The following is a 22,518-nucleotide window of genomic DNA, read 5'->3' as shown; positions in this document are numbered from 1 at the left end:
GCTAATCCATGACATTTAAGGTCCCTGCACATTAAGTGAAAAATCTGGAAACGGGGCCATCACCTACCTCTCTTTGGAGGACTCTGGTATGAAATTTTCTAAAAGGTAGAGGATGGAAAATATGGTAACACAATGCCATCTCATAAACCAGGTTACATTTGAAGAAATGTTTTGGGAAAGGCCAGAAGTTGCAAAAAGGTTCCTGATTTTCAGATAGGTGACAGACCAGTAATTTTGTGCACAGGCTTGTAATGTCTTAAGACTTTCAGGTTTTAAAACTAATGTGGTCTTGCCTCATTCATCTCCATATAAAATGGTCCTCAGAAACGAAGCAGCATGACTAATAAGAAATTGCTCAGTTTTATTCTCCAAGTTACTCTCTCAGTAGAACTTCATTTTATATAAATAAACATGATAATCATTAAAATGTCAGCTGCAGGTTAATATGCAAAGCCATCAAAATAGGTATTTTTTGCAAAGAAATGTGGGCCATCAGGATTACTCCCTACTAAAGGGTCTCATTTTTGTCTTTCAGCTGCATAGTTAAGAGGGAAGAGAAGTCCACCTTGACAAACCTGTGGATGATGTTTTCCTCCCCTCCTAAGGCTTCCACATTCATAACTATGGGCAGAAACAACTGAAATGAACTAGAATGCAGAATTGCAGGCCAGCAGATTTCAGGTACAAAATCAGAAACCACTCAAGGTGAAACAAAAGCTGCCACTTTTAGATAACTAGCAAAATAATTTCCCACCCTTTGTTTCTGACAATTACCCTATGGTAATTAGCCTGATTAAGGATGTCACTTCTCTCTGTGCTTCTTTTAGGAGTTACTCTCGGATATGTAAATGTAAAAGAAATGTTAACAGTTATTTAACTTACCAATACCTTTTATAGTAGTAACACCGGCAGTCTAATTGGAAAAGACTAAATAAACCCTAGACAGAAATTTTTTTTTGTTTAGGAATGAAGTGCTACACATACCTTTCAGTGTTTTCAATATCTGTGGAAACCTGCCATAAATGCTGTTGAATATCTGTTGGTGATGATGATGTGTCTTCTAAAATAGGTGCTTCGGAACTCTCCTCCACTTTAGTATCTAGGATCTTGGGTGGGGCACAAGGTTCTTTTCCTTTAAAATGTTTAAACAAAACATATATCCCCATTATTTATTAATTAAAACGTATGCTCAGATTATATAATTGATGTTTTGAACTTGATCTTGTATGCTACAAATGACAAGAAAGAGTGGTGAATGCAAACTCTGAGTAAGAACTGTTCAGAAAGGGATCAGACCACACCAATCTGCTAATCGGAGTGCTGCTGTATGTTACGCCTACCAAACAAAACTAAGAGAAGTCCCATGCAGGCATGTGTGGAGCTTAGAATATTACATACTAAGTATTATGAAGGGTTTCTGTTAAACTCCAGTGGCAAGCATGTGACACAGAGTAAGAGCCATAGGACAAAACAGAACAAAATCAGGAAACAACAACATACATTCTGAAAGCAACTTCAAAAACTGACACTAAAGAACATTGCAATCCATGTCTCCTAGTATTACTGCAATACTAGGGGAAAACAAAAGACAGAAATGTACAATTTTGTTCTTGGTGACTTTAAAAGCAATACATAGCTGCCACCACTCACAGCCCAATATGCATTATATTCTGAATTTCCATACTTTTACTTCCCTAATTCATGTTCACTATATAAAAATGAAATGGAGCGTGGGAACTGAATGAGTGCTTCTTGACAGATCTGCCACAGCTTTTGTCAGGAAGAGAATGGGATAAAGGATGTGGACCACGATAGTGGAGCATGCAAGAGAGTTAAGTACTGGTGGGATTTTTTGGTATCCTTGCAAACCCTTTGCAGACTGCCTGATGGTATTTCTTTTCTGTAGTGGCATGTACAGTCCTGGCACCAAGTACATTTAAACGAGAAAATTCGAACTGGAGTGCATCCCAGACATGTTATTAAGAAGTTAAAGTTTTTCCCCCTCATGAAATGGAGCAAACAATCACAGAAAGAAACAAAACTTTCTAAAAAAGAGAAAAAAAAGGTCAATGTTTAAACCAGTGGTATGAGCAGTTGAGTAGGAAACGTTTTTTCATCTCACAATTTTTGCAATTTGAAAAATTTTTACATCAAGACAGACCTGAATAGCTCCTATAAGGTTTGACAAAGAACAGGAAGAAGAAGAGCAGCTAATAGAGCAGTGGTCATTTAGCCCATTTTTCTGGGACACTAGAGACCAAAGCTACAGACCATGCTATATTGCCCTTCTACATCACAAGTAATTATCCCCATTATCAGTCTTGTGACCTTGTATTTTTTGAACTAGAAATTCCTGGATCTTAAGAAGCTCTTTGGGGCAGGTTCTCTAAACTGTTGTATTCTGGTAAATTATTCCTTTGCTGAAAAAACCCCATTCTTAGCTACTTGTCTGAATGTCAAACTAGACATTACTTATACAACAGAAGATACTTGCTTAAAGTTTTCATTATTCTTTGAAGTCAGTAGGCAGCCATTTTCCCTGCTTCTTCCCCCCCTCCCCCTAGTAACTCATCTAACTATGATTCCAAGAGATTGCATGACTGGACATAACAAGTTTACCATCTATAAAAGAATGATGTCCTGTGTCATTATGCTCCTGCTTACTTCAGCATCCACTGCTGACTTGTGCTTTGCCAGATCCCTCTCTGAGCCATTTTAACCCATCGAATGGTAGAAGATCGCCCCAATAAAAGGAAAAATAAAATGTGAAGTTTTCTGATGTTGAAGTGATTTAAGTCAGGTCAGAAAAGAACCCTACATATTTGAAAGCAAGTGCCAGAGGAGGAAGATGATCATATAGCCAGAAGCAGTGGAAGTGAGGAAGAAGTGAAGGCATGATAAGGGAGAGGAGATAAGAGGGGGAGGGTTCAAGATCTTTCTGGTGGTAACAAGCTATTATGCTGACTCAATTGCTTGTGGAATAGTAGCCTAAGCCTACTTCCCAGATAATATGTTTTATTCCATATCACCCTGTAGGTAGAGCTTTCAAATTTTTCTAGTTCCTAACCACAGCTTATGCTGTTATTTTATGGTAGATCATATTGTATAATTTTAATTGTTCACTTCTGTAAGCTTCATTATTCATTATTTTTCCCTTTACAAGAAGCCCATAACACAACATACTGTTTACCAATATCACACTTACCACTTCTTTGCGAAGAAGGGTTGCCCCAGGGAAACCATCCAATTTGCCACTGATATCACAAGGTGTTACTGCTGGAACTGGGTATTAGTTAATTCTCCCATTACTTTGAAATGCTGTGTTGGAACTCTGACCTGACCTTTGGAGACATGCTGTGATGAACAACCCTGTCTACAGATGCATCCTTCAGGGATGTGAAAGGTGTTTCAATGGAAACAATAACAATACTAGATGAAATAACAGTAAAGGTTATTTTTTTGCAACTTGAGAACAGAAGCACTGAGACTGTAATGTTCTTTTTGTCAGCACAAAGGCAAGCTTTTGCAGATTTTGCAGAATGAACGGTACAGATTTCTTTTCAACTGAAAAGAGCTCTTTACCAGTAATTCTGTTATATTGTGAACAATTCATGAAGCCTTTCTTGAATTTCAGAGCATCTGCTCAATCACTCGAAAACAGTTAGAGTCAGCTAATAATAAAGGCTTTGCTTGAATAATGTATATGACTCAGGCATAACATTTCTACTACATGGCACAACCTGTAGAGAAACAAAAGCTCTTTAATCTTCTCATCCTTCTAGTGGTGGTAAGAATATCTTTTGTATTACACATTCTTAAAATAGGGATATGGACCCTACATTTTACTTTCAATTTAGTCAGTGCAAAGACTTCCATTAATTTCAGTAGGAACTTGATCATGCACACAGTGTTGTCAGAGGTGTCCACATAACACTTGCTGTTCCTGACAGCTGACTAGACAGAGGCTTTTTTTACTGTGAAATTTTAATATAAAGTATGATGTATTCTTTGTCTTCTAGTCTCTAATTCAGTGTATTTTTTTTTTTTTACCTGAAGAAGCAGAAAATGCCTTTGGTATGAAACTAAACTCACTGAATTAAATAATGCTGAAGATCAAGCTTGAGTGAGGATAAACAAGAGGATAGAAAATGATCAGTTCAGTAAGGTTACATATATCATCTGTGACCACTGTGTTTTATGTGTCTCACCTGTTGTGCTCCTCACTGCTTCTGTGGTGACCTCTGTCTTTGCTTCTGTGATACTACCCTTATAGGTCCCTCAGCTAGTTGGATTTCACTGGAGATGAACTGGAAAGATTTTTGAAGGGAATAGCAGAATTTTACAGAGCTGAGAGAACCTCTCTCTCAAAAAGAAGGCAGCATTTGCATCAAGCTTGTAACATGGCAATTAGGGATAAATGCACAAGCTACAGAACACAGCTAAAGTAAATAAAAAGAAAAGCATAAAAAGGGGAATAGGAAAGAATTGTGTAGGAAGTAAAAAAAAGAATTGTGGCAAGTATGGCTAACAGCCTGATGAACTTAATTCCTGACTTATTACTGGGACCTGCAGAACTTAGAAATTGTTTCACTTGTAATATTATTATTAAGGAAAATGCAATAAGAACAAGTCTGTGGTAGAAGTTGTATTTTCCACATTTCATGCCTGTTTTTGTTCTCTTCATTGTGGCCTCTTCACAGTGTCCACCTGAGAATGTGTGATTCTCTGGATTTTTAAAGTGCTTGTTTCTCCACACCTGTGTTCTTCTCTTCTCTCTCACATCTTATCCCTCATATAAGTAATATGTGTAAGTAATTACACACATCTACCAGTCTTTAAATAGAATGCCGAGATTGTAGCATGTCCATTAAACAATTCTTCCTTTCTCTTTCGAAACTCTAAATAGTGTGCAATTTAAACAAAACCAAATAAAACCAAAATCCTTTCACTGATTTAAGGGTTTATTTTTGTAATCTGTAATGTAAGTTATCACAGGCTTTTAGGTACCATTTTAAGGAAATATATGTTGTTATCACAAAACACATATTGGAAAAACAATTATTATGCTATGAACTTCTTGTATGGTACACAATACACAGTTGTCTGTGATTTGGTATCATTCTGATGTACCAACAATGCAGGAATGAGTTCAGCCTGAATTTACATCACAAAAACCTAGTATTTTCTATCCATAGTATGCACACATGATTCTCCCTCAAGACTCAATTCTTCCCTTTTTTACCCAAGTATTCAGGTACCTACCACTCTGGTTAGTGCTGGTACCATTCTGAGCTCAGCTGTGTTTATACAAGTCAGATGTGGCCTACATATCTCAAATACAGTGACAGAACTGTATTTTTCTTCAAGGCTTCCAAACTGGCATGTGGTAAGAATAAACAGTGTGTATATTATAAGCATCAAAGTATTTTCCATCTTATTCTGGATATTATTCATGTATAAACACATAATTTAGAAAAAAAAGTCACAGGAAAAAATAAGATTTTGAGATCATTTCATACAAGAAATTGTAAGATTCTGCCAATCTAATATATCCTGGACTTATTTTTCCCCACAGATAATTAAATTCTATTTAAATGACCAGAGCTATGTGTAAATAATTGACAGCAGGAATTACCTCTCCATGTGTGTACACTTCTTTTTCAACAAGTAACAAAAAATATAGCAGGTTGAACTAATTCTGAACCATAAGAAACATATATTCTTGTAATTATACATGAGCAGTGACTTATTTTGTTCAAACTCAGGAAAAATGGCTACCAGTTTCAAACCCCGTATTTCTTTGACAAGGTAGCTTTAGCTATTTTTACAGCATGTTTTGAACTCTGGAAAATACCTACAGTTCATTTTATCTGTCCCCTCTTGCCTTTGATTTTTTTATATGTGCTTATTCTCTTAATTATTAAAATGAGTGCCATGATCAAATGCTGCGTGGCTAGCTAACAGAATGACTGCAATCTGCAATTTGGGGTTTTAAGAAATATTTTCTAATATATGTAATTATATAACCAAACAAGTCAACTACATCGCAGATGAGCCTAAGAAATGAATGGTTTCTATGTAAACATGTATAGACATTAAATTTCAGTAATTTGCACTTCCACAGTGACATGCTATAACATCCAATGATGATAATATTTTATGGTTCCTAACAATGGAAGGAGTATATGATTATCGTGGATATATAAATCAGCTCCTTAAGCTTTTGTTACATTTACATATTAAAAATGCAATTAAGTTCTTCATAAGGTATTAATGAAAATCATTGACCCCAAAATATTTGTGGCTGAATAGAGCAATGTATGGTAAAGTTGTGCCTACGAACTCCAAGGTAGTTCTGGATGTTCTCAGTTGACAACCTCAGTATTAATTTGGAAAAATAATAATCACATCCATCAGTTTCCATGGACATAAATTATGTCAACTACTTTTAAGACCTTGCCAACTAAGCAAGGATTTGTTTATTTAATCAAAAGAACAGTCAGTGTTGGGAACACTCAATGCCAATAAAGTAGACATACAACATTTAAAGGAATTAGAGCTGAATTTTGTAAACACTTCAGGGAGGTACCTAAGCTCCATCAGAATATCTTACTTTGCATGACACCCTAGTTCAAATTTTAAAAAGTATTATTAGGCTTAAGAACTGTGGTTGACACTGCTCCCTAAGGCACAAAGCTATATAATTCAAATGATGGAGGGAAACAAATAAAGCAAAACCAAGATTAAGGAAGAAGCTGCAGGTGCTAGGTAAGTGAATTCATCTGTTGCTTGACAAGAAAGATGACTCTATCCAGAAAAGTTCTGCCAGAGTACAATAATGATGCAGAAGAAAGCTAGGTGAACAAATGCAGTGAGAAGTTTCAGATTTCCTGGAAGAGCTGGAACATGAGCCATATCTGCCATCACCCCAATAGGTATTTGCTACAGTCACCCCCAAAAGGTATTTGCTAAGACAAAAGGGATAGCAAGATCCTTAAAGCCATCATGTTATGGACTGCTGGAAGACACTGGAGAATTTCTCACAGTGCTTCCCTAAAAACTGAACTCTATACCTACCCACTTTTCACATGATCCAATCCATGTTGCTTAAATTCAGACCCTCAAAATAGTTATTGACAAAATATTTCCAATTGCCTGATTGCTCAACCCAGAGACTCTTTGCACTCTGCTGCAAATGAAGCTACTGAAAAATTGCTCTACAAACACATACAACACTGCATAAAGTATACCGCAATCTTAGATTCTAAATTAGCAATCTTTAGCTTGCTCACTCTTTGTTCCTTCTTTACAATGGGAAAAATTGCTACTACCTCACTGCTCATGGCAGTTCTGAAGACATTCCCATCAGTATATGAGTTACTGAGAAAGGTCTGAGGAACAGAAGGGTTCTGCCTTTAGAACAGAATTGTGTGCAATAAATACAATGTATGACACTAAACAATTAGGATAAAAGGAAGTCGTATGCCCAAGCAAATATTTACATGTGTATTAGTTAGCCAGGACTCTTGGGATTGTGGAAAGGAGGAGTAATAAAATACATGATCAGGTAACCAAACACTTAGTAACTACAAAAAGCTTGAATTAAGGATACTTGGTCATGTTTCACTGTGTCCTCTGCAAACTTTCTGAATGTTGAATTTTGCAACCGTAATGTATTTTCAACACTGGGCTTTTGTTGTGTATGTATCTTAGAAAAAAATAATTATTAGACAGGACTTACCTCAGTTTACTTACTGCATAACACAGCTGGAAATATTTAAGGATTTTGGCCCCACTGTGACTGTTACATCTCAAACAAATAACAGACTATCTGACTCTTCTAGCAGAGGTTGTATGACAGTAGTAAGTTAATCTAAAGTACTGCAAATATGCAAGAGATTTCTGCACAGGAAGCTTGATATATACTATGCAGTATATATAGGAATTTTTGCTCAGTAGAAGAGAAAGATAAGGAGAGATGAGAAGACCAGTGCTGCGAAAGACTGAAAATACTCAGAGCTCAGCTCTTCAAACCATAGTTTGGCATTTCATTAAAGAGTATCTGTTTCCCAGTAGGGAGCACTGGCTGAGTTTCTCTTGGGAAAACAGCATCAGTCCACTGCCTTACCTTTAGCAGTTCTACAGTTTATTTGATAATATCTGGTCAGAATACCAGTACCTACATTATTATTTATTAGCTGCAGGTTGCCAAGAACAGCCTGCATGTCATTATACTTGAATTTCTGCTGGCTCCCCAGAAAGAACATAAATTGGTGAAATTTCATGGAGATTTAAAAACCTAACAAACCACTTATGCAACAGGTAAGAGGACTAGAAAATTGAAAATATTATATCCAAATGGTAAGTATTACTTTAAAAAATGAGCTTCAAGACACAGAACATCTGACACACACATCTATGAATTAAGCAAAGTTTCTAAGGGTAATACTCTTTGTACACAACCAAAAAAAATTTTTTTTTTTAAACATGGTCACTCGGTGAAAAACTGAACAGATGAAAACCTAAAAAACTCTGTATGCTAGAAACAATAAAATATATTTTATAATGGTGAAATGACCATCTCTTTCATTCCTAGAGATAAATTTCTGCACTTTGCCTACACTGCAGTACCGTTCTCCATATGTAAAGCAATTAAAGAAATACATGCATTCATTATACTCCTTGGAAAACAGAATGTTTTGGCAGAACACAGAAAAAATAGGTTGCAAGGTCATCTAGTCTAACACCCTACTGAAAGCAGGTCCAACTTGTATCAGATTGCTCAAGGCTATTTGACTTATCAGTTCCTCCAAGGATGGAGATTCCACAGCCTCTTTGAGTGCCTGTTCTAGTATATGACTACCTTCACTGTGAAAAAATACCTATCATGTAACTGGAATTTCCCTTGTGGCATGATGCCTTTACAACGCTTCCACATGTTGTAAATACCAAGTATTTAATATACAAGAGCAATGTTCTATTAATTAAATTCCAAAATTCAAATTTGAATCCCTGTGATGATATTATTTTTGCCCACTTTGATTTTTTCTCAAAGAATGTCACAGCAACTAGCAACTGGGAACCAAATTACTGTGGTTATCTCTATACTGATATAGGACAAAACCTACTCTATTTAGCAATGGCAGAGTAACTATCGTGACTTTCTCTATGGTGAGATAAGGTCCCAATGTATATTGAAAGTACTGCCAGACAGGAACTAAGCTGGCCTATACTATTATGCTGTAACTCATTTTATCCAGCTTTAGACATCTAATAGTTTGATGTTCAGTTCATTTATTATATTATTAATTAACATAGATTCCATCCAGAGGCAAAAGGGAAAGACAAGACATATTGGTGTTACTCAGGTCACCTCAAGCTACTTGCTTTCTGCAATTACAGATGGTGGTTTGACAGCTGTAGCCAATGCTATGAAATGTAGTACAATCTGTCTTAAAAAACAATGATTAATTTTAGCAGCTACTGGCAACTTATTATATGAACGCTCTGTTAATTCTTTCTCTTTCTATTTTATACATTTCTTTTCAACTTAAGAAAATCACCGAGAAGCTCAATTAATCTGTTATAAACCTCTAATTCTTACTTTCATAATAAAAATATCACTGGCTTTAGTTGTATCCTACAGCTAGATGTGAAAAACACATTACAGGATCTTTCAGCATGACAGCAAATACGTAAGGTTTATTACAAGACCCTCATTACAGAATTTTTTCTTGTCTTTACCTAGGATATTCTGCTGAGATATTATCTGAGGAAAGAGTAGTTACAATCAACACAGATACAGTCCCAATCAGTGTGTGCCATCACTGAGTAATGAAGTTACTAAGTAACCTATTCAGTAAATTATCTGCATTTCTACATCTTCCTTTCAGTAGGTGGCTAATCAAACATGAATGCATTTTCACTGAAGCAAGAACATCTCTGTATGCAAAAATACTCTATGAAGTAGATTTCAGTTCTGAATCTAGTATCCAGTTTTATAACCAAATACTTTTAAACCATATTTATCTGTCTTTTGCTATAAGCTGGCATTGCTGGATAAGCAATAACAGGAATAGTACGGGATCAGTTTAGTACTAAAACCAAGTCATACTGCTCCACTAAACACTTACCCTCAAATATCATATACCTCTAATAAAACGACTAAGATAGTTTGCCCACTGATCTGACTAATGATAGCTAAAACTTTTGGGACTGCTCTTTTAAAAAAAAATTCAGACTTTTGAACTGCAAGGACATTAATGACACATGACTGATATGACACACTTCTCTAAGAATGATGATAATGAAACAGAAATCCCAGTTTTTTTCAGTAGCTGAAAAGCTTCAGCAGCATAGTTCATTTCACAGTTCGGTGCTTTGTCTTTCATGAATAGCCATGCATGCCCCAAAAGACTCTTTTTTAAATCAGCACCTGTATATCTGTGCAATTCAATACCTTTCCGATGAAACTGCAGTGATCCTAGCAGACATATGGACTTAAGCATTTCTGTTGTGTACATTTCTAAGCAACACTGCAACTGGATGTATAGTCTACAGATTTCAGGATGAATTTCACCATCTTCTGGGCTGCAGTAAAAGAGAAAAGATTTAGTTAGGAATGGGACTAGAAGGATGTGAAAGTCATCAAATCCATTTCCCTACTGCTGCAAGCAACCACATCATAATCTGCTTCATAAACTATTAAGCTATGTGTATATGATAAAAAAACGTTTCTACCGAACTGTATTTATAAACGGTTCTGTAGCTCTATAAAGCTCTAGGCTTAGAACAGCTAAACTTAGGTTGTCTTTGGTAAAATCAAACGTCCTTATGTTCTCCTCCGCATATTTTTTTGGAAAAAGGGTGACTGAGCTCTTTTCTCCTCTTTAAAACCTTTGGATAAGTATTTTCTCATAGACTGAGGTGTTCTTTTGCCATCCAGTTTCAGTTACCCTCAGGATGCAGATGCAGCAGACTGCAGGGCCACCTTCATCATCACTGTTCAGGTTACAAATCCCAGATCAGGCATAATCAACCTTACTTTGAAGACACTCTCATCAGAAACAAGTCAGCTGTAGTCTTTTGGTTCTATAGTTTCTGTCTGAATTTCTTTTATCTCCCTGTGTTTAAATTAGTAGTCATGTGATACTGCATTGTGAGAGAATGGGATGTTCAAGATTTTTTTTAGAAAAGTAGTAACAGTCTTGAAAACAAAAATTGAGATCAAGAGTAATCCCACACCTCCAATTAATTGCTTATAACACTAACAAAATAATTTACCCAGATCCAAGAACCAATTCTCACGCCTGGCTGCAAAATCAGGCATTAAATCTCACTTTTGTAGGCTAACAATGCTGCACGGGCATAAAGATACTTTTTTATTAATTTAACTGTTTCTGTAAGTACTAACAAAGTGATTTACTCAGTCATACCTGAGAATTAGGTTTTCAGTGCTCCTTCCAAAGGTACTTTCAATAGGGTAGTAAGTGGCAAGACTGAGGAGTTAGGGTTTTAGCCATTTCACGTTCAGGCATTCTTGCCATTGGTTTGCTACACGGTGATGTTAAATGGTAAAATAATCCTCAAAATTTCATGTCTTAACAACTAGAGGAACCTGTTTTTTCTAAATAATCTGAATCTAATCAGATTAGACTGCTAATACTACTGCTAAGAAATTAAAAATATTTTTTAGCACACTCGCAGATTTATATCCTATGAATAATAGAAATGAAGTTTCACAATAAAAAAAAATTGCTAGCATTCTTTACAGTGATTGAATTACCTGGGGTTAAACTGATGCTTCAAAAGACCCTTCTGTATATGAAATAAAAGTAGACTTGTGGATTTCCTCACAGAAACCAAAGCAACTTACCTGGTAAATTATTTTCAGCAACACTAGATTGGGCTGCTATGATCCAATAGTATTTTAATACCAATCTAGGCCAAAGGCTTCAAGACCTACAGCAGAGAGTCTATTTAAAGCAGTAAAATAGGTTCTTTCTGACCTAAGGTAAGAGGTCATTATTTATACTAGGTCCAGGGTTCAGGCAAAATGTTAAGTCCAGCTCTTTTGTCAAGAACAAAGCTTAAGAACTCTATTTTAAGGAAAATCCGATCAGTTTGTGCTGATAAAATGTTACTGAAGTTCAGTTCAAATGAATACTGCATAACAAAACCTGTTGATTCTTGTATTTGAGATTCACCATTATTTCTAACAAAGGTGATGATATGCTGCCTAGAAACTGTGCAGCTTCTGCCACTGATTTCAGCGACACCAAGGAAGAAAATACTTGGTCATATCCTGGGGTAAGAAAATTGGGCCAGTATAGGGTAGGCCCTGATGCATGTGGCTCAGTGAGCAGGAGAAAGAGCAGTCTCAAAGGAGTATCTGATGAAAGGACTTGCCATAATCTCCCTCCAGTGAGGAATAACCTGTGTGGTTTTCCAATGTCCTCAAGGGTTCCTGTGCCTCCAAGTAACATCAGAAACCAAATGGGATCATGAAGGTATCACAGAATTGGCAAGAACCTTCCTGAAAGGAAAGAGCAACCTTAGCACTTCCACAGCATATGAAGGAGGACTACCAGTGTTTGTACATGCTAACAAAAACTGGGAAGAATCACAGCAGTGGTAAGCTGTACAATCAAGAATGCTTAAACAAGCAAAACATGCAGCCAAAAAAAGAAAAAAAGACAAGATTGGAAAAGACTTAAGATTGAAAAGACATCACGTTGGACTTAGTCAAAAGGGACAAAGGAAGATTGGCCCTACCTGCCAATCCATTACAAAGCAGACCTCATCAAAAGGCAGGAAATGACTGGAGTGCAAATTACAATTACTGTGGTTTGTGTTACTTCAGAAGCAACACCATACACATCATAAAAGACCTGCCCTTTCTAGGAGCTTTATTTCTTTTGGCTAGTCTATAATATGTGCATTTCTATTAAGCCACATCTACTTTTCTACTTCCAAAGTGAAGTCTGCATTTGTTGAAAAATTATACAATGCACAATATGGTATTTCCTGAATCTTATATAAACAGAATAAAGCTATGGTGGCAGAACAAAAAGGGTTCACACCCAATACTCTGAAGATGTCTTTTCAGATGCTTCCTATAATATTTCTTCCTATTCTCAGTGATTCCAACTAAGAAAACATTTGAAAGTATTAAAATACTGAATAATTTTCTGATAAATTAGCTACCTGACATGATTTTTTTTTTGCTTATTCACAGTCAAGTCCTTAAGTACATGTAAAAGCACGTATTTCCCAGAAATGGATACATGGTGAAATTTCACATTCTTTTCAAAGGAGAGGAACATGAGTATTTTCAGTGATTGCATAAGCAGTAGTATAACAAAATAAAAAAATAAAGAATGCTAGTTCTAAAATGCTGAAAATTATACTTAGAAGACACACAGCATTACAATACACATGCACATAAAATTGTTTTGGGATAAACTGAATTTACTTTTTAAAAAACTGTACTTAATTGAAGACTCCTCAGACACTTAGAAGTTCTACTTTATATATTACAATATTTTATACTTTTTGACCTTGCATTAAGTATCTAATACTTTTTATCTTCCATTAATTCATAGTATCTAGACCTGGTTTAACAAGAATTAAATCTAAACATTCTCTGAAGTGGTGTTTGATGTTTCTTTTGTTTTTAACCAATCTATTTGTAATATGAATTGCAGCTGTTAGGTCTGTGATCACTTAGCTGATCAGAAATGGACTGTTCTTTCTGCATAAACAATAACCATAAATTTAATAGCATTTTTTTTCAAATTGGCAGATGGCAGGAAGGGCTTTTATTGTAATCATATTTGTATTAACCAAAGAAGATAAAACACATATAGCTCAGATATAAATTTAATTTGCTTTAGTATAAATCAGGAGCAGTTCTTCAGAAATAGACTGTTATTTCTAAATCATACCAGCATTTTCAAGACCAGTGTCTAGTCCTTCATTTTGCATGTACTCCTCCTAATGATTTCAACATTTTCTGTAAAAGTTACTACAAAACTGGATGAATCTTAGATCAGAATAGGAGTCTGATGTTTGATATAAGAGGTAGTTTCAGGAGTAAATGTAATCTTCCAGAATTCATCTAACCAAACACAGCATGAGCAAGCAACTAGCCAGATACAGCAAAAGTACAGCATACCACATTTTCTTCCTCTGAAATGGTATTTTAACTTTCTGAACTTTGGGTGTTATATACTTGGTTTTACTTCTGTGATTGCTAAATTTAAGAATCATGTGATACATACTTAGATAATATGTGGCCTTTTGGTGGCTTGTACTACCCTGATTTGTCCTACCTTTTAGCTTACAGTTGAAATTTTTTATACCCCTTAATGTCACATATTCCTACGTGTGCATTGAACACTATTCCCAAGTTCAGCACCATGGAAATACTGCAGTAGATGGAGATAACAGCTTTTTCCCTCCCCCATCATCTGCATCACTTACTGTTGCAGCTCATTTCCCTGTGAGCACACACATACAGTAATTTCCTTTGAGCTACTCTTACCAATAGAGGGATTACAAAAAGATTTAGCAGTGCAGAATTCCGTTTACTTCCCATATTTAGCACCTATGTCCAAAATTTAGCTCCTCAAAACTGTTGCTAATTTCATACCCAAGTCCCGGAGCCCCACCAATACACACGCAAGCACACTCAGTTTCTGCTTGAGTTTCTTACATGCCTAAACTTTTCTTTCTGAGCAGGGTTTCCTCTGTTCTGAGGATGAACAGTTACACATCTAGTAATGGATAAATGAGTCACTGATTTGCCTATTCCACCTGCAAGGCACTGACCCATAAATGCGCATGTGCGAAGTGGAACCTGCAAAAAATAAAGCCACCACAGATGGTAACAATGACCCTTTTCTGCTCAGTAATGAGAGTTCTTTCTGATAGGGAGATACAGATCTACTCCACCTCTTATGCAAGTAAAGTTGAATCTGTCTAGCTCTTCTGCAAGCTAGATTACTTTAACCACACGTCTATGACTACGAGGAGTATGGAAACTTACTTCATGAGAAGATAATTTCCTTGTAGGAAATTTAGATAAAACTGGATTATGGTTGTCCTATTTTTCTCTGCATTGTTTCAAGTGTTAGAAATCTCTAGATTTTTTAGAAGTCATGACCATTACAGGAATTTTATTTACAATGTTGAATGTACTTCTTCCTTTCTAACTGTCTCTGGCAAAAAGATCAAGGTCTGCACACAGGTGTAAAAAACAGTATTTTCCTCACACAGCTATTTAATTTATAAGAAACAAAAGTAGTGAAAACCTTTCTTTCAAACATTTTTGGTCTTACTGACAGAATTTTTAACTGTGCAGACTAAGAAAGCAGCAATTATATACAAGATGATTGGCTCATAAGCCAATTCAAATTTATCAGTGGCTTCCTATTCACAGATGAGCTGGGAAAGTAATTGGAAAGCACAGTAATTGGTATTTTAATTGACTTTTTTGCTGTTGTAAATCTAATATATTTTTCTTCTAAATTATATTTATGAATAGCATGAGAGTAAGAACTAGAAACTTCTATGATACATGCATGTTCTGACTCATTCTTGTTTTTTCAAGAACATGGAGCATCTGTAATTGGACTGTGGGCAAAATTCTTCTCTCATTTGCAAATCCAGAGTAACTGCAGTGATATCCATGAAAAATATTTTAAACTATCCAAAGTTTATACAATGGGAATAATTTCCAGGCCACTACCCTCACTGATAGTCTCAAACTGTTTAGCTAGTGTTTAATTGCAATAATGACCACAAGAATTCCATCAGTTTGCAACCAAACAATTTTCTCCTAGGCATGTATATAAGTCTCAATTTCATCTCTGACAAACACATGCTCTGATGTCAACATACATAATAAAGATTCCCTCACCCATTGTGGAGCAGAATTTTTCTTGCTTCTCCCTTTCCACTTAGGTAAGATAAAGAGGTACTGATAACCTTTACAGGATTCAGATACACAGGTTGTAGCTTCTTGTGGATACTTCATCTGACAAGGGAGCATTGTTGCCTTTCACAAGTTAAATGCAATGAACGGCCCATGTAAGAAGGGACCAATTTATGGGATTCTACAGCTCTGAGAAAGCCTCTTCTCATCTTGCCAGTGAAGTGGCAAGACATACGTGTTCCCATACATGAGGAAGGGGGAATGGTGGGATGGGTGTACATGTGCTTATGGATATATACTGCATGTAGCGTGAAGTTTATAGGTCTATACAAGCTGGCATATTGCTTAATAACTGCCAGGCTTCACTCCTGCCTGATCTTCACTAGAAAACAGTAGTCTTTGATCTTCAAACAGAACTAAGAGAATAGGCTCCTTCATACAGAGATTTTTTTTGTTTTGTTTCTAGTAAAAAAAAACGCTATATGAAAGAAAGCCAGATGGTTAGCTTATTACTACCAACAATGACACTTCCCATCATGAGGTCTGTAGGATTACTTACTTGACCTAGAAACACTTGCTGATGTCTAGAGAAAACTGGCAAATCATTTGGCTCTGATTTCTCTTTCTTCTCTCTCTGCTAAAATATGCTGATAGCTGTCTATTAAATACTTTCAGATATCCTGTCCTTCCCTTAATAGGTATTTCTGTAGTTGTCACATGAATACCACACCACCAGGGTGCTATGAAGGTTAGAAGTCCTTATTCAAAGACATGAATGCTACTCAGCTGATGAGAAACCTGTACGACTGTGTGAGCCATACTTCTGCAGTTTGAGAGTCTGGATAACTACATGTATTCTAAGTAGTCACAAAAGAGAAAATTCTGGTTTATATAACAGTAACTTAAGTTATGCTGTTTACCAGGTTGCTATTAAAAGTGTAAATTTTTGTAAATACAACTTAAATCTGTCACATTACATTTTCATACTTTAACCATCGGTAAAATCGATGGCTTTCTTTCCATAAAATCCTGCTTTTTAAAAATCAGGTCATGCTGTTCAACTGAATGTGTTTATGAAGCACTGACAAGAGGTGGAACTTTCCTTTGCTTTCCTAAGCTGATAATTAAAATAAAACCTATAGAGGGAGCTCTTAGACCAACCACAGAGTACTTTGTATACTTGAGAGGTGAATGCAGCTCTGGATAATAACTTAAAAAGCAAGAATAAACATGATCAAAATGCCCCTCCCTAACATACAAAAGCAAAGAGTGAAAAATCCATAAAAAATTTAGATTTTTTTCCAAAATAACTGACATGTTATCTTATTGTACTGCCAAAGTGTTTGTTTGCAATTGAAAAACACCTTCAGGTTTTCCTGAATTCCCACAGGTGTCCAGCATTTGTAGTTCCATTGAAATTAATGAAACTTAAGACTACTAAAACTGAACAAAGCTTATAGTCTAATTCTGAATTTAACTTAAAAATTTTAGTCACACATTTACAACAGAGCAGCATTTTCCTTTTACTAACATTAAAAACACATACTAATGCATTATCTCTGGTTAAGAGTAGTTAAGTTATATCAAGGGCTTGATACACATTTTTGTAGAAGTATTATTTTGACAATATCTCCTTAACTCTAAGAAAAAGTATCATTTTTATGAACAGTATCAATAGCCATGCGGAGAAGGACTTGGGCATTCTCAAGCTCAGAAAACCAAGCATGTCCTGGGCTGCATCAAGAGCAGTGTGGCCAGCAGGTCGAGCAAGGGGATTCTCTTCCTCTACTCCACTTTCATGAGACTCCCCTGCAGTGCTGTGTCCAGCACTGGGGCCCCCAACATAAGAATGATATGGACCTGCTTGAGCGGGTCCAGAGGAGGCCATGAAGGTGATCAGGGGGCTGGAGCATCTCCTGCACGAGGCCAGGCTGAGAGAGTTTGGGCTGTTCAGCCTGGAGAAGAGAAGGCTCTGGGGAGCCCCTAGAGCGGCCTTCCAGTGCTTAAAGGGGGTACAGGAAAGGTGGGGAGGGACTCTTTATCAGGGGGTGTAGTGATAGGATGAGAGTAATGGTTTTAAACTGAAAGAAGGCAGATTTATATATTAGGAAGAAATTCTTCACTGTGAGGGTGGTGAGGCACTGGCACAGGGTGCCCAGAGCAGCTGTGGCTGCCCCCTCCCTGGAAGGGTTCAAGGCCAGGCTGGATGGGGCTGTGAGCAACCTGGTCTGGTGGAAGGTGTCCCTGCCCATGGCAGGGGGGTTGGAACTAGATGGTCCTTAAGGTCCCTTCAAACCCAAACCATTCTATGACTCTATGATTCTGGTTCTGCTAAATTGAAGAATGTGACAAATACTGCAAAGGAGATATGCTTAATCCCCTTAGACACTGAGGGCAAGAGACCCCTCTCATTATGCCTCAGGTGCAACAGCCTAATAAACCTGCCTCTACTTTTGTATCTTAAATACATTGTGTATTTCTTTATCACTTAACCATTCATCTTTAAAGGTAACAAAAGACTTGCTGATTCATTTTGAATATAAGTAGAAAAGTCATCCAATTACAATGTTTTCTTCTAAACAGATCTTGAGAAAACATTTGTGTTCCTCTCATCTGCTGGGGTTATTTTTTTGTTTAATGTATGTGTTTGACACAAACTGCTGTCAGTTTCAGTATCAGTGCTGGTTTTTTGTACTCTACTAATGCACTGTAATACAACTGCTACACAACATCCCAGTCCAGCTAAGGGAAAAACAGGGCTAGTTCTTTCTAGTAGACCCATAAATGGTTGCAATGTTGTTGTTATTAAATCAGATTGTTCTTCTGAAACAGTTACAACAATGCCTTCAATAACAGCAGACACGTAATCAGATTTTGTTAGACCAGTGAAAATCTACAGTTAGTCCATTAAGGCTGATGGAGTCAATCTGGGTGTATGATAATACAAGTAGAATAAAAGTGCAATGCAGTAACTCATATCTTAGAGACATTTCTAACTCCCAAATTGATGGTAGTTAAGTTATTTCCATGCTAGGACAATTTAACTACAACTGTGACAGTAGGAAATATACTTTTCTTATCCATTCAATAAAATCTCACTGACTTCCACAGAAGTTATGTGATAAATCAAGGGCCATGTATGGTCTGCAAATTACAGTCAATTTGAATATGCTGTTTCCTTTTTCTGGCAGGCTCCCCCTCTTTCAGAAATACCCTCAAAGGAAAAAATATAGCATCACTTATATTATTGCATTCTTCTACTTTTTTTTTTTAACGTTGAAGTTCTAAAATTCTTTTGGACACTCACTGTATGAGATGATCACTACAGAGGCAGTAATGCATCTGTAATACAGATGGACTACTAATTAGTAATTAATTAATTAATTTTAAAGGCGAGGTTACTGCACCTGTAGTTAATGAATTAATTACTAATTAATCAATACTGCGATTCTTCCACATCTCTGACTTTATGTTATCAGGACAAGTATCACATACTGGTTTTAAGAGCTGTGCATGTACTTAGCCATGGATCCAGTACTTGCAGATGCTATTCAGAAACCATTTTTTGAAACTATCAGAATCACAGATCAAAACTTTCTAGACTTGTTCACTTGGAAGTGATTTTTACTGGCTGAATTAACTCAAGTGTGTGCAAGAGGTAAACTGCCAGAGGACTATCCAAACTATTCCACTAGAGGACAAAACCAATTACAATCACTTGGTAAAACTTCTTAGACTTGAGTAAAACAGCACTAATGTGAGAAGTTTTATTCAAACTTCCTCCATGTTAGGTAAGCCTAGGTGGATTGGGTGTAGGTGGCAAGGTTTTGGTACTGGTGGTGGCTACAGGGTGTAGTCCGTGGGAGGAGGTGAGGGGCTGCCCTGGGCCAGACAAAGCCTGGTCCAGCAGGACCCATGGCAAGACACAGCTGAGCCCATCAGTCAAGTGTGTAGCTCCTCTTCGAATAGTTATTTTTAAAAAGGGCAGAAAATGCCACAGGGAGAGAGGAAGAAGGAACAAGAGAGGGAACATCAAGGTCAGTGGAAGGAGGTGGTTCTCCATGACAGAGCAGATCTTCCCTGCAGACTACAGAGAGGAACACACCAGAGCAGATGGATGCTCCTGAAGAAACTGCCACCTGTGGAGAGACTATACTAGAGCAGATTTTTCTGACAAGCCTGCAGCCTGTGGAGGACCCCATACTACAGCAAAGGAAAAGTGTGAGGGGGAGGGAGAAGCAAAGCGGAACCCTTATGGACTGATTCCCCATCCTTCCTGCACTGGTCAGGGCAGGGGAAGTGGGGGGTGTTAGGTAGAGGAGTCTGGCGTGAACTTGAGCATGGGAAAGAGGGCAGAAAAGTTTTAAATTTTTAAAGTTTGTCTTTTTGCTTCCCATTACCCAGATTAGTAATTACTTTTATTTTAATTGGCAATCAATTAGGTTAATCTTCCCCAAGTCAAGCCTGCTTTGCCTGCAACAACAGTCAGTAAGCTATGTCCCTTTCTTTATCCCCATGCAGCTTTTTCATTCCTGTTCTTCCTGTTATCTCCCCATGTTCTGCTGAGGAGTGAGTGAGCAAGCAGTTGGGTGGGAGACTGGGTGTTGGGCAAGGCTAAACCACCACATAACTAAGCTTAAAATTCCCAATAGGATACTTTTGAAGCACTCAGAATTCCAGGTGAAATTGCATGTGTCTTTAATTATGCTTTTGAGTTACTTTAAGATTTAAAAAAAAAAAAAAAAAATACATGCAGGACTTGACCATCAAACTATTGCAGAAACTAACTCTAAGCCCCCATTCCACCACTCTTTCTTTCAGCTGGCTGTCCCTTGCCTTTACTTTAGGGAAATCCGTTAAGACTTCTGCACTAGTCAAAGACGACCTGAACAGGGCCTTTCTCTCTGCACATTATCAGCCTCTCTGTTGAGATGAGGTGGTGTCCAACTAGATGAAAGAAATCTTCAGGTGAGCTCTCAAGTCAGTCTTGCTTAGCTCTAGCCTCAGCTGGAGAAAAAATCTCACAGCCTCACTGCCTCAAATTATATGATACTGAATAATAAATAAACCCAAACCACAACACAGACCTTTCACAAGAGATCGGTGCTAACAAAGGAGGAAGTCTGATTAGTTTTATATACAATTTTTAAATTTCCCAAAGAAATTCCTATTTGGCACGCTGCCTTGTCAGCACCTGCAAGTTGTTTTCAAACTAATTTCTCTGATAATAGGGAGAGCACAGACTGGTCTGTGCTAGTCAACAGGCTCAAGCCCAGTATACCCCCATACTGACTCTTGTAACTTGACTTCTGACAGCTGAAGCTCATGTCTCCTACGGATTTCCCCTCTGATTTTAGTTAAGCTTTTAAGTTCTTTACAATGGCCCTTAATCGCTTATTTCTCATTAATAAATTATTTATAAACTCTGTGTTTCAAAATTCTGCAAAACTTACAATGGTAAAAATTCATGCCTACACTCCTGTGTAGTTCCTTTGGTTAATAGCCGGAAAGAGAATGTTTAAAAACAAGTATCTTGTGTGGGATGATCTATGAAATTTTCTTCTCATCTGTGTGGACAAATAAGGTCAGACTTCCCAAAAAGGCTTGAAAATGAATGAAAGCGTCAGGTGTTTGGTGTTGTAGGATCTAGGTTACAACAAAGTACTAACAAACTGGATTTAGAAGGAACTCTGCTGCAGGCAAGTAATGCCATGATGTTGACTATCCACAGGACACTAAACCAGATGACTGCTTTGATTTATGACACTTTTCCATTTTTTTCTAGCACCTACTTTGAATATAAATTTCAATATAAAAATTTTTCCAAAAGGCATTCCATAAAGCACTTGTGTGATCTGGATACTTGTTATCTGATTATAACTTGGATTTCCAGTTTTCCATGTATGAAAATCAGAAAAATAGAGCAGATGTGAAGAGAGGGTAAAATGAGAAGCGGTACGGAACAATGTATTTGCATTTCCTCAAAAATATGACAAAACAGTTTGGTCTAAGGACTACTGAAAATAAAGGGAAAACGTTCTGCAAGCTTCACTGAGATTTGGGTAAGAGCTATATTGCATTAACAATTGAAAAGATCCATGCATTCTCATAATTTGTTTTTCTTTTAGTCAAACAGTGACTGCTACAACTCTGAACTAGAAGGAAAACAGTCCACCAAGCAGATCACTACTAGGTTGTTCAGAATAAGTTAGTATTTGGAGTTGTGGATATAGCAAATGCTTCTAGGAGTGCTCTGGATAGGTCATTCTTATACCCTGGAGCATTTTTTTGTCTTTTTAAAAACAAATACCCAAATACCTCCATATAAAACTATTCGAAGTGAAAAAAAAAATTGTGCTGGAGTGTCAGTAGAACTATCTCTCACAGCCCCACCAGATATTTCACAGATCAAATCTGTATGAGTAGTTAAATTAAAAATCACAGATGAGAGACTGTGACAAAACTTGAATGTGTCAAGAAAAAAAAAAAAAAGAGAGAGAAAAAAGAAATAGATTAGCTTCCTGAAATGTTTGAATTCATATATGGAGAAATAAATTTTTAAAACCATCTGTTGATAAAAT

General features: G+C 36.8%; 1 protein-coding gene across 2 annotated transcripts in view; it reads right to left on the bottom strand.

The window, feature by feature from the left end:
- Window positions 1-22,518, bottom strand: part of LOC104367415 (regulator of G protein signaling 7 binding protein) — a 43,127-nt gene that overhangs the window by 5,402 nt on the left and 15,207 nt on the right. For both annotated transcript variants that reach the window (XM_033009121.2, XM_033009122.1), the window contains 2 exons: window positions 10,460-10,590; window positions 985-1,132 (listed from right to left, as the gene is read on the bottom strand). In XM_033009121.2, the coding sequence (XP_032865012.1) occupies window positions 985-1,132; window positions 10,460-10,590 (279 nt within the window). The remainder of the gene's footprint in view (window positions 1-984; window positions 1,133-10,459; window positions 10,591-22,518) is intronic.

This window comes from Tyto alba, unplaced genomic scaffold, assembly GCF_018691265.1.
Source record: "Tyto alba isolate M040663 unplaced genomic scaffold, T.alba_DEE_v4.0 Super-Scaffold_42, whole genome shotgun sequence".
Taxonomy (NCBI): domain Eukaryota; kingdom Metazoa; phylum Chordata; class Aves; order Strigiformes; family Tytonidae; genus Tyto; species Tyto alba.
Note: the sequence above shows the minus strand (reverse complement) of the source record. Positions and strands in the feature narration are given on the sequence as shown.